The 13,259-nt window shown below is 43.5% G+C and overlaps 1 protein-coding gene across 1 annotated transcript; it reads left to right on the top strand.

The window, feature by feature from the left end:
* Positions 1–1,455: 1,455 nt before the first annotated feature.
* LOC140849903 (uncharacterized) lies at positions 1,456–9,421 on the top strand. The gene is made up of 2 exons (XM_073238776.1): positions 1,456–1,885; positions 6,956–9,421. Exon 2 carries the CDS (start codon positions 7,017–7,019, stop codon positions 8,790–8,792), a length of 1,776 nt encoding a protein of 591 aa, XP_073094877.1. The 5' UTR covers positions 1,456–1,885; positions 6,956–7,016; the 3' UTR covers positions 8,793–9,421.
* The last annotated feature ends 3,838 nt before the right edge of the window (positions 9,422–13,259 follow it).

Raw genomic sequence — 13,259 nt, 5'->3', positions numbered from 1 at the left:
ATAAACAGAATCAAACAAAATAACATTACCAACATTGCCATTAAAGTATTCATTATATAGTTTATACCACAACATGATTTAAATTTAATGCAAGCTCTGTACAGAAATAAAACACAAATTTTTCATTTGCTTTTTCCTTGCCTAGGGTAATATATACCATTAGTCTCATACTTAGTTTATTTTTCACATTTTCTCTTTTCCTATTATCATTTAGTTCACCACCAGAAATCACCATACTGATATTCGTGCCCCTATACATACAGCAGGTATCATTTCTACTAAGGAGTCAGTTAAAAACTTACACTGAAACATGAAGCCTCTATAATAATTCCTGACCATAGGAAACCAAAGGAAATTAAACATTATTTTTCCCTTTGGAATATTACCACAGAAGGAAGTTTAATCTTTGAGGATGCAGAAAACAGAGTCCATGATTTTTATATTTACATTGCTATCCAGCTCTGGTTAAAATAAAACACTGTGAATAAATTGAATTCAATGTATCATATCATAATTAATCAGTATTTTAATTCACTCACTAAAACTTCAGTTACTATTTATGATTTTTATTAAGTGCTAACATACCCAGTGCCACATTTTATTCCTTACCAATTTATAATTTTCTTTTAAGTCCACATGTGTGTGTTGACTATGAGATAGAAAAAAAACCTTCATTTTGTTATGTTAAAGTTTAAACTTCTACAACTTAGAACCTATACTTTTGTTCAGAACATAAATATGTATGGGTAAAATTTGAGTATAGGGAAGTATCAAATCTTATACTGTGTCTTAAATAGAAATACCATTTGACCCAGGAATTCCACTTCTAGGAATTTACCCTAAGAATGCAGCACTCCAGTTTGAAAAAGACAGATGCACCCCTATGTTTATCGCTGCACTATTTACAATAGCCAAGAAATGGAAGCAACCTAAGTGACCATCAGTAGATGAATGGATAAAGAAAATGTGGTACATATACACAATGGAATATTACTCAGCCATAAGAAATAAAACAGATCCTTCCATTTGCAACAACATGGATGGAGCTAGAGGGTATTATGCTCAGTGAAATAAGCCAGGCAGAAAAACACAAGTACCAAATGATTTCACTCATATGTGGAGTATAAGAACAAAGGAAAACTGAAGGAACAAAACAGCAGCAGAATCACAGAACCGAAGAATGGACTAACAGTTACCAAAGGGAAAGGGACTGGAGAGGATGGGTGAGAAGGGACAGACAAGGGTGGGGAAAAAGAAAGGGGCATTACAATTAGCATGTATAGTGTGGGGGTGGGGCACGGGGAGGGCTGTGCAACACAGAGAAGACAAGCAGTGATTTTATAGCATCTTATTACTCTGATAGACAGTGACTGTGAAGGGGCATGTGGGGGGGACTTGGTCAAGGGGGGAGCCTAGTAAACATGTTCTTCATGTAATTATAGATTAATTGTTGGCAGCCGTGCTCAGAAAATAGCGCCCCATGCAGGGCAGCCGGAAGGCCCCGAACTTCCTAATGACAAATCATCCCACACCACTAAACTACATGCTAATTGCGCCTTGGCATAAGGACCAATGAGACCCACCAAATGGTTATGCTAATAAGGCATATGGAGCCGCACCAACCAGGTCAGAGCATGAGAACTATATAAGCAAGCCTCTCCTTCCCCTCTGGGTCCTGCCCAACTCATTTGTTTCACAAAGAGCTGAAGAATAAAGCTTTCTGCAGAAGAATCCTGCTGTTGTTGCATGCTGTTCTTGCCAGCGAGGACAGGGCACGCGACAAGTGGTGCCGAAACCCGGGAACCAGAACATCACCGGCACAGGGAGGACCCTTCAGACATCTGGAGAGGATTCAGAACTGCAGGTCAGAAGAAAGCCCGGAGGGGTAAGTTCCGAGAGGCCCCTGCTTTTTAGGATGATGGTTGATGGTTCTCTGTAAATAAGGAGGCACCATGGGGAATGCACCATCATTAGTCATGGCGCTGCAGACAGCTCTCAAAGAGCGAAACTTGAAGGTCTCCAGCAAAGTCTTAGGATCTTTTGTGAAGGAGATAGACCGTGTGGCCCCCTGGTTCATTTGTTCAGGGTCCCTCTCAATCCCGAGCTGGGACAAACTGGGGAAAGATCTTGATAGAGAGGAGGAGGAGGGTAGCCTGAGGGGAGGCACCAGGCCCCTCTGGAAACTGATTAGAGCTTGTCTGCAAGATGAGAGATGTGAAAAGGTAATAAAAGAAGGTCAGAGAGCATTGACAGATATCCAAGAGAGCATGTCAGAAACGGAACGGGAAACAGAGCGCGCGCGGCCGAAAAAAGGCCACAAAAACGAAGGTAAAGAAACCTCAGAGTGAGGGAGAAAGCCCGCCTAGGGCAAAAGCGAAAGAGCCCCAAGAAGCGAGTGACGATCGCCTCGGAGAAAATAGTAAATACCCCTGGAAAGAGTTGAGGGACCTCCAACTCTCCAATAGGGAATCTGAGGAGGAATTAACGTCCGCAGAGGAAGGGGAAGAAAATAAAACCGCAGAGTGTAGAAGTAAGGGAACCAGCAAAGTTGAAAAGCGGACCAAGGAAAAAATGAAAGCAGGGTGTCCCCCGACGCCCTTTGCCCCGCCACCTTACGTGAGTGGCGCACTCTCCTTTTGCCACCCAGATACTCTTCAGGCAATTAGACAAATGTTTCCTGTATTTGAGGATAATGGCGTACGCTCTCACCAGCCCCTGAGCCATAAACAAGTTAAGGAGTTAGCAGAATCCGTTCGGGCTTATGGAGTCAGTGCTAACTATACCATAGCACAAGTTGAGAGATTAACAGAGACAGCCATGACACCCGCAGACTGGCAATATGTAACTAAGGCATGCCTTTCTAGTATGGGGCAATACATAGAATGGAAGGCATTGTGGCATGATATCAGCATGACCCAGGCACGCGCAAACGCGGCCGAAGGACAGCCTGCATGGTCATATGATATGCTGACGGGCCAAGGACAGTGGGTAGCCGACCAGACCGCCTTCCCCTTACAGGTATATGCACAAATAAACACGTGCGCCGCCAAGGCATGGAAAGCCCTCACCAACAAAGGAGAAGTATCAGGCAATTTGACAAAAATTATTCAGGGGCTGAGCGAGCCATTTTCTGACTTTGTCGCTCGTATGATAGAGGCCGCAGGCAGAATATTTGGAGATCAGGAACAAGCAATGCCCCTAGTGGAGCAATTAGTGTTTGAACAATGTACCAAGGAATGCAGACAGGCGATAACACCCTGGAAACAAAAAGGGATACATGCCTGGTTGAAAGCCTGTAGAGAAATAGGAGGGCCACTCACCAATGCGGGCCTAGCCGCGGCCATATTACAGAGCCACAAACAAGCCAGGATCACTAACAGAAGTATCAAATGCTTTCAATGCGGGAAATTAGGACATATAAAGAGAGAGTGTAGGAGCCCAGCTTCAGAACAAACAACCCAAAAGACCCCTGAGTTGTGCCCTAAGTGTAAGAAAGGCAGGCATTGGGCTAATGAGTGCCGGTCTATTAAAGATATAGAAGGGAAACCCTTAGAGTTGCCAAAAAACGCCCAGAGGGGCCCCCGTCACCAGGGCCCGCAAATATATGGGGCAACCAGCACGCAAGTGTCATTCGGGAACAACCAGGCCCCCCAAGGAGAGCCACTTCAGGTTCCACGAGATTGGACATCCGTGCCACCACCAGAATAGTGTTGACTCCACAGATGGGAGTTCAGCCTATCCCTTCAGACTTTAAAGGCCCCCTACCACCAAATACCATTGGGTTACTCCTAGGGCGCTCTTCTGCTGCATTGAAAGGCCTGGTAGTTCATCCCGGAGTCATAGATCAAGATTATGAAGGACAGGTAAAAATCATGTGTTCAGCTCCCAGAGGAATCTATCCTATATCCCTGGGAGACCGCATAGCCCAGCTCTTAGTTTTACCTAGTCTCCACGCCAATTATCCTGCTACCAACACGGAGAGGGGAGAAAGGGGCTTCGGCTCCTCTGACTGGGATTCAGCCTTCATAGTATTAGATTTAGCAGACAGACCAAAATTAACTCTTCAAATAGAGGGAAAGAGCTTTGAGGGAATCCTAGACACTGGAGCAGATAAAAGTATTATCTCTGCAACCTGGTGGCCCTCCAAGTGGCCTGTGACCCAATCCTCACATTCATTACAAGGTTTAGGATATGAGTCAAGCCCTTCAATTAGTGCCAAACCATTGAAATGGCGAGCCCCTGAAGGACAAGAGGGTACAGTCACCCCTTATGTACTCCCTCTACCGGTCAATTTATGGGAGAGGGATGTCATGAGAGACTTAGGCCTCAAACTCATTAATGAATACTCCACCCCCGCCCAAGGCATGATGATGGACATGGGATACATCCCTGGCAAGGGGCTAGGGAAACACCAACAGGGACACATAGAGCCCATCCTGCCCAAAGTAAAGAATGACCGTCACGGCCTGGGTTTTTCATAGGGGCCATTGAAGATGCCATGCCCATACCTTGGCTCACAGAGGAGGCCGTATGGGTTCCTCAGTGGCCCCTATCCTCTGAAAAATTAGAAGCAGCTCATTGCTTAGTGCAAGAGCAGCTCCAAGTGGGACACCTAGAGCCCTCTGTGTCCCCATGGAACACACCCATATTTGTAATCAGGAAAAAGTCAGGATCATGGAGGTTGCTTCATGATCTGAGAGCAGTAAATGCTCAAATGAGAATGCTTGGACCCGTACAACGGGGACTGCCACTCCTCTCTGCCTTACCCAAAGAATGGAAAGTGCTCATAATAGATATTAAAGATTGTTTCTTTTCTATACCTCTAAGCTCCAAGGACAGGGAAAGATTTGCTTTTACTTTGCCAGCTATTAACCATGAACAACCCGATGCCAGATTTCAGTGGAAGGTCCTCCCTCAAGGAATGGCAAATAGCCCCACCATATGTCAACTGTACGTTCAGCGAGCGCTAGACCCAATTCGTAAGACCTATCCCACGCTAAAGATCATCCATTACATGGATGACATCCTTCTTTGCTCCCCACAACCAGCGGAAATAGAAGAAGCATATATAGATCTCACTAGATCCCTAGAAAATTGGAGACTGAATATAGCAAGCGAGAAGGTCCAAAAATCTAGTGTTAGCAAATTCCTAGGAGCAACCATTTACACAGATGTAATTTGCCCCCAAAAGCTTGAGATAAGACATAATCAATTGCGAAATTTGAATGACTTCCAAAAACTCCTAGGGGATATTAATTGGTTGCGCCCATACTTAAAGATACCCACCACTGAATTGACTCCACTATTTAAAACCCTAGAAGGAGACCCACAACTAACGTCACCGCGCTCCCTCACACCTGAGGCATTACAAGCCATTCGCAAAGTAGAACAGGCTTTGATGACAGCACAATTAAATAGAGTGCAATCGAATGAACCCTTTGAGTTGTGTGTCCTTCCCACCCCAGAGCTGCCAACAGCAGTCTTATGGCAGCATGGCCCACTGATCTGGATTCATCCCCAAGCCTCTCAGGCTAGGACAATAGAGTACTATCCGGCAGCCATGGCCAAACTTGCTTTGAGAGGAGTAAAAACCTCCATGACACATTTCGGAGAGGCTCCAGCTAAAATTATAACCCCTTACAGCGTAGAACAGATACAAGTATTATGTGCTATGAATGATGATTGGGCCATACTTGCTTACAGTTTCTCAGGAACCTTTGATAATCATTTCCCTAAACATCCCCTCATCAACTTCGCCAAAAATCATCTCCTAGTATTTCCTCGGGTCACTAGCCTAACCCCGCTGCCTCATGGAAAAACAGTTTACACGGACGGGTCTAAGACAGGCACAGGTGCCTATGTCCATGATGGCAAAGTTGTGACAAAAGGCTACACGCCTGACACTCCACAAATAGTGGAATGTCGCATAGTCTTAGAGGTCCTACAAATCTTTCCTGAACCTTTAAATATTGTGTCTGACTCCTGTTATGTAGTTAATGCAGTCAAATCTCTAGAAGTGGCCGGGCTAATTAAAGCGTCCAGCCCAGTAGCCACTTTGTTCAAACAGATACAATCAGCACTACTTCATAGGCAATCTCCTTTGTATATAACTCATATCAGAGCACATTCAGGCCTTCCCGGGCCTATGACCCAAGGCAACCACCTGGCAGACCTCGCAACCAGAAATATAGCTTTTCCCCTGCTAGACCCTATCACCACAGCTTCAAAATTCCATACACAATTTCATGTCACTGCCGAAACACTGCGCAAGCGGTTTAGCATAACCAGGGCCGAAGCTAGGAACATTGTCCTTAGCTGCCAACATTGCTGCAGCTTCCTTCCCACACCTCATGTTGGGATCAACCCCAGAGGTATTAGGCCTTTACAAGTTTGGCAAATGGATGTGACGCATATTTCGTCTTTTGGGAAACTGAAATATGTACATGTATCCGTGGATACTTGTTCAGGAGTCATCTTTGCCTCCCCATTGTCAGGAGAGAAAGCTTCCCATGTCATCCAGCACTGCCTTGAAGCTTGGAGCGCATGGGGGTTACCACAGATTCTGAAAACAGACAATGGCCCAGCCTATACCTCTACAAAATTTGCTCAATTTTGTCATCACATGGGGATAAAACATATCACTGGCCTTCCCTACAACCCACAGGGTCAAGGGATTGTGGAACGCGCGAACCGCACGCTCAAATCCTATTTACTTAAACAAAAAGGGGGAATTGAAGATATACCCCCCACACCAAAAACTGCCATAGCCCTAGCACTTTTCACTATAAATTTTTTGAATCTGGATGCTCAAAGCCATACAGCAGCGGATCGCCATAATCAGTGGCCAAAAGACCCACAAGAACTAGTAAAATGGAAGGACGTGTTATCTAACCAATGGAAGGGCCCGGATCCAATCATAATCAGATCCAGGGGAGCTGTGTGTGTTTTCCCCCAGGGTGAAGAAAATCCCTTCTGGATCCCGGAGCGCCTAACGAGGAAAGTCCTAAACAAAGGAGATGACTTCGCTGTACCTCCTGACCCTGCTCCTGACACTGGAGACCCCGACTCAGGGAGTATTGAGATGGGGAATCCTGTCTGCCTTTCCTAAGCCTATGCCTGTCCATTTCAATGCAGCCGTTTTTCCCCGCTTTTTCACCACCAACTCTAGTATGAACTTGCCCTACCTAGTTAAAGACACCCTAGCAGCTCCCCTGGGAGAAAACCGATCCTTCGTAACTAATGGGTCATTATGCTTCACCACTCAGAATCTAGCTGGCTGTATCTCCCTGAAACGGAGGAAATACGGATGGTTCAGTGACGTAATTCTAGAGGCCAGTAGCCTCCCCGTTATGTCAGCTAAATTTGAAGGGCCTAATAAGGAAGGGAGCCCGTCCTATAAGAACATGACTATCCACCAGATGGTTCTCTGGATCAATGGCACATTTGTACACTCTCCCAGGAACAATTCCACCGACAGGCCTCGTCAACCCAAATATGCCTCCCATTGTGTGGGCGACTATGAGGGAGAGCTGTGGCCCTGGACTGACTGTCAGTCAACTGTAGTAACGTGGGCAACTGAGAGGCAGGAGTTTACCATCTCCCCAGATATGGAGGGACGGCCAGTCAATGAGGCTTGGTGGCCAGTAAAGGTGCTCGAAGGCGAGTTTCGTCAGCAGCTGAGCATGAACCCCTTCCATAAATGGATGCTGTGTGGAGTCAATGGCTCGTGTACCGACCTCTCCCCCTTTTCCGCCCTCCAGGGTGGGGGAATCGGTGTAAAAAATATCACCTTTTGGTGCGAGAATAACCACATGCGCGCACACTGGAACATGATCATGACCCATAACAACGAGAACTACACGTGTTCAGCAAAATCAGGTCCAGAGTCACCTAATTCCCTTTTTCCACCTTCTCCAGTATGCGTATACCCCCCATTTCTGTTTATCTTATCCAATAGTAGCTTTGACTCCTGCTCCAATGAAACCTGCTTTCTGTCTCAGTGTTGGGATGCGCGTAACTTTACCAATGCTTTGGTAGTCCGCATCCCCCGTTGGGTCCCTGTTCCCGTAGACGCCCCTAACACCATGACTCTGTTTCGAGAAAGGCGCGATTTCGGTGTTACAGCCGCCATAGTGCTCCTGATCTCCGCGACCGCGGTTGCAGCCACCGCCGCTGGTATAGCTTTAGACACCTCCATCAAATCGGCTACAGAGCTCAATAACCTTGCAGCCTCAGTAGCTTCTGCCCTGGACCAACAGTCCACACTTGATGGCAAACTGAAAGGAGGAATAATGATCCTCAATCAACGCATAGATCTCGTGGAGGAACAAATGGAGGTGCTCTGGCAAATGGCCCAATTGGGATGTGAGCGGAAATATCGTGCCCTCTGCATCACTAGCATTCAATATAAAAATTTTACACGGGCAGCTAATCTGTCACGAGACCTGTCCCAGTATCTTTCAGGAAACTGGTCCCAAGACTTCGATGGGACACTAGAAGAGCTGCGGCGAGAAATTATCCACATCAACTCCACCCGTCTAGATATCTCCGTAGCGGAAGGACTCTCTTCCTGGTTCCTCAGAGCTCTCTCCCACGTCAAGGAGTGGGCGGGCATGGCTGGGATGGGCGTGTTCCTGCTTGGAGGTCTCATGCTCTTACTCTGGTTGTTATGCAGACTCCGCAACCAACATAAGCAGGACAAGGTGATCCTTGCTCAAGCCCTAATGGCGATAGACGTTGGCGCCTCTCCCCAAGTGTGGCTCAACATGCTTAAGAAGGAAGCTCGGCTTTAGCTTGAGGTAGCTTTTGCACCCTGAGCCCATGTGGCACTGCACCAGGCCCGAGTACCTCAATGCTTAATCACAGCTTTCTTTAAGAAGCTCATGGTGCAAGAGGGTTGAGAAAAAGGGTCCAAACCCTTTGTACCAAGCGGTCCCAACGCCAGCCAGAGGATGCGAGGCAAAGCACTGCAAGAGGTCTTGGACCCCTCTGAGAGGCATGCCTGACTGCATAGGGGTAGATGCCCAGAACCCCTCTCCAAAAAGGGGGCATCAGGAAGTATGATGGAGGTCAGGCCTCTGTCTCCGCCTCTGCTGGCAAGTTCCGCCTTGAGCTTCTGTTAGACAAAAAAGGGGGAGATGTTGGCAGCCGTGCTCAGAAAATAGCGCCCCATGCAGGGCAGCCGGAAGGCCCCGAACTTCCTAATGACAAATCATCCCACACCACTAAACTACATGCTAATTGCGCCTTGGCATAAGGACCAATGAGACCCACCAAATGGTTATGCTAATAAGGCATATGGAGCCGCACCAACCAGGTCAGAGCATGAGAACTATATAAGCAAGCCTCTCCTTCCCCTCTGGGTCCTGCCCAACTCATTTGTTTCACAAAGAGCTGAAGAATAAAGCTTTCTGCAGAAGAATCCTGCTGTTGTTGCATGCTGTTCTTGCCGGCGAGGACAGGGCACGCGACAATTAATGATACCAAAATAAAAAATAAAAAATAAAAAATACATATCTTGCTTCCAAAACTGAAATTGCAAGTAACACAGTCTTAAACGAAAGCCTAGAAGTTATTTTGTCCAACCTATACAATGAATACTTTTCAAGATTACTTTTCAAGATCCTCTGTTTTCTTTCTGAAAACATTCCCCTGAAGGAAATTTCACACCACTGTAATAAATTCAGTTTGTGGCTGGGCAATTCTAATCATTACAAAGCTCTTTATAACCACCCAAAATATATATGCCTCTACCTAACATTCACCACTCTCTCATGAGACAATCCTTTAGCTATTCAAAGACATCTAAGATGCTCCATTTACATTCTGTCCTCTCCTTCCTGTAATTGGACAAATTTGGTTTTTAAAAAATAATGCCTAATTTCACATTTATCTTCAAAGAAGTGTATTTGAAACTGTAAACAGTAACCAACCTAAATAAATCTTTACTGGAAGCAGACCTAAAACAGAGAAGTCACTTCAGATCACTTCTGAGCAAGACAGAAGCATCAATTAGTCCAAAATAGAAACCTTATATATGGTCAACTGCCTTAAATAAATCCCAGGTTTTTCTTAATCATTTCTCAAAGCCACTCCCCTGTACTGGTGAATGTAAAGAGCCCCCACCAGAGAAATATTGTCTATATCAATACCAATTTGGGCATTCCCCAGGTTAGAGAGAGAAAAAAATTTACTTTCAAATACTTCTGCTTATAGTGGCCATTTTCTGAAAATCAAGCACCAATTCCCACTACAGTATTATTATTCTCCTTGTTGGGAGTGATTGATTCTATTTTTTTCACCCTTTTTCTCTCTGTGCTTTGAAAGGAATTGACTTTCAGAGAGGCATTTGAGTCAGGAATGGAAATTCAGAGCACCTCATTTTTGCTGGGCACAGAGATAGATTTAGCTTTTGGGCATGTCAGCTAAGTAGGGAGGAATTCCAAGTTATTTACTGAGATGGTAGAGGGAGGTGAATATTTTTCTTCCCTGGATCTTAAATAGGAAAGACATAAAACCAGAGATACTGTCAGCCGTCCTGTTGATCATGAAGTCTAAGAGAGAAGCTAACTTGGAAGAAAGGAGACCAAAAAGGGGCTTAATAATGCCCCTCCTCCAAAGATGCCCATGACCCAATCCCTGGAACCTATGAGTATATTATATATGTGAGCATATTATATATTAAACGGGACTGCATATGTGAAAAAGTTATCCCACATTATCAAGGAAGACCATAAATGTGAACACAAGGGGTCTTAAAGAGGGAGGTAAGAGGGTCAGTGGGGAGAAGGTGGCAATGTGATGATGAAACTTGAGTTTGGAGTGATGCAGCCAGGAGCCTAGCAATGCTGACGGCTCCCAGAATCTCAGAGGCAAAAAGCAGGTTTTCTCACAGAGCCTCCTGAAGGCTATGCTAACACCTTGATTTTAGCCCTGTAAAACTCATTTTGGACTTCTGACCTCCAGAACTATAAGAGAATAAATGTGTTGTTTTAAGCTACAAAATGCATGGTACTTTGTTATAGTAGTAATAGGAAACTAATGCACATGGAGAAACACTGAGTCCCAGTGATTTCCTTAATCCAGCTGCAGCGAAAGCCCACACTACCCCTAGAACTTTTTAGTTATAGCAGCTTGGGGTGGATTTTCTTTCACTTTCAACCAAAATGATTCTCATACAGTAACCAAATTAGCTAACAGTTAAAATGATCTCTTTTTGCCTATCAAATTGCTACATCTTACATTCAATAATCTGCCTGCCCTTTCTTTATCCCCTTCCTTGAAGTTCTTTGACAAATTTTGCCATCTTAATATGACACCATCATTCAAGCCTACTACAGTATTTTTGATACCTATTTTCTTCCAATCTGTTAGGTAATGTATTAGCATTATGCTATTGTCTTTTTAATATACCACATATTTCCTCAAATAATTAATTTAATCTATATATTAACTGACATAATTTGCATATAATTATACTATTATTTCTGAATCGACTTGAATTTGCAATGTCTTTAAATCGCATTCTACACCTTTCTCCAAGTCTAATGTAAGTGAAACATTAAATTATTTGTTAAGATTGAACATTTTCTAAGTCTTTTCTATAGAAATGCCAACTTAAAAAAGAAACAAATTTAATTTGTCTTAAATTCTTCTTCCTGTACCCATCTCAATTTCATTATCATCCTTCTTTTGTTTTGTTTTGCCTTTATTATAAAAACATATTTTGTTCTCAAGAACACATCTCAGAGCATCTTACATGTCAGGACTCAAAGCCTATAGCCTTCTCTTTTTTTTAACTTCATTTAAATATAATTCACATTTCATAAAATTCAGTCATTTAAAATGTGTAAGTCAGTGATTTTTAGTATAATCACAGTGTGTGTAAACATTACTACAACCTAGTTTTAAAACATTTTCATCACCCCAAAAATAAACTTTGTATCTATTACCAGTCATTCCCATTTCTATCCCCAGCCCCCACCCATGGCAACTATTCATCTACTTCCTATCTCCATCGATAGGAAGTATAATCCTTCTCCAAGAGAAGATAATCTCCCAGTTTAGACTTCATATCATGGAATCACACAATATATAATCTTTTGCAACTGCCTTCTGTCAGTTAACAATATTTTCAAGGTTCATTCATGTTACAGCATGTATGAGTATTTCTGTGACAAAATATCACAGACTAGCGGCTTAAACAACAGAAATTTATTTCCTCACAGTTGTGAAGGCTAAGAACCCAAGGTATCAAGGTGTCAGCAGGGTTGGTTTCTTCTGTGACGTCCTCCTGGGCTGAAGGATGACTGCCTTCCCACTGTGCCCTCTCACGGTCATCCTTGTGTCTGTGTCACAATCTCCTCTTCTTAAAGACAAGCAGTCATACTGGATTGAGGCCCAATCAATGGACCCCATTTTAGCCAAATTATCTCTTTAAAGTCCCTTCTCCAAATACAGTTACATTCTGAGGACTACAGAATAAGGCTTCAACATACGAATTTGGGGGCACACAATTCAGTCTCAAACAGTAATATAATCATATTTTCTCTGAAATTCAGTCATCTAATCTGTCAAACTCTTCAGTATCATTCATCTGACTAAGCCTTCTCTTTGGAGTGTGTTGTATTCCTTTACCATAATAGATGGAAATGATTGTTTTCCATTAAAAATTATACATATCACAAATACCCACACCTATACACACAAGGCAGAAGCTCCAATACAGACAGGTTTGTACCATGATCATTCTAAGGTAGAATCATTATTCTATATGGATATATTATTCTCTATATATAGGATTGTATTTGTGTATGTGTGTATGCATGTGTCTTTATGTGTGTGTTAATCTTATTTACTCAAAGTATCCTAATTAGAATTAGAAGGGATTGTTAGAATTACCATAAAAATTACACATTTTAATGAACTGACTCGCACATGGAATTGTCTATTGGACAATTGCCTCCTGACCAAAATACATGTCTGTTGGAATTGGTTATTTGAGTCAGAAATCTCAGATTGTAAGAAATGGATAAACATGATGAAGGAAGAAACAGAAAATAGAGTATAAAATTTTAGCCAAGAGAACCTAGTAACAGACATGGAAGTAAAATTTAAGTCTTTCAACACTGTATGACATGTTTTGCATTAGACTATAATACTCTAGATATTAATTATAGAAATGCCACTACTTCTTGAAGTGTTATTACTCCCTCTCCTACATGATTTCCACCACATTACAGAGATTTAATTTGTTGGAA

The sequence above is a fragment of the Manis javanica genome, chromosome 6 (assembly GCF_040802235.1).
Source record: "Manis javanica isolate MJ-LG chromosome 6, MJ_LKY, whole genome shotgun sequence".
In the NCBI taxonomy this organism is placed as follows: domain Eukaryota; kingdom Metazoa; phylum Chordata; class Mammalia; order Pholidota; family Manidae; genus Manis; species Manis javanica.
The sequence above is the reverse complement of the archived record's forward strand: the minus strand, read 5'-3'. Positions and strand labels throughout refer to the sequence as shown.

Bases quoted from the DNA above. Each gene is read 5' to 3' on its own strand.
- LOC140849903 (XM_073238776.1), top strand. From the start codon at position 7,017: ATGACTTCGCTGTACCTCCTGACCCTGCTCCTGACACTGGAGACCCCG.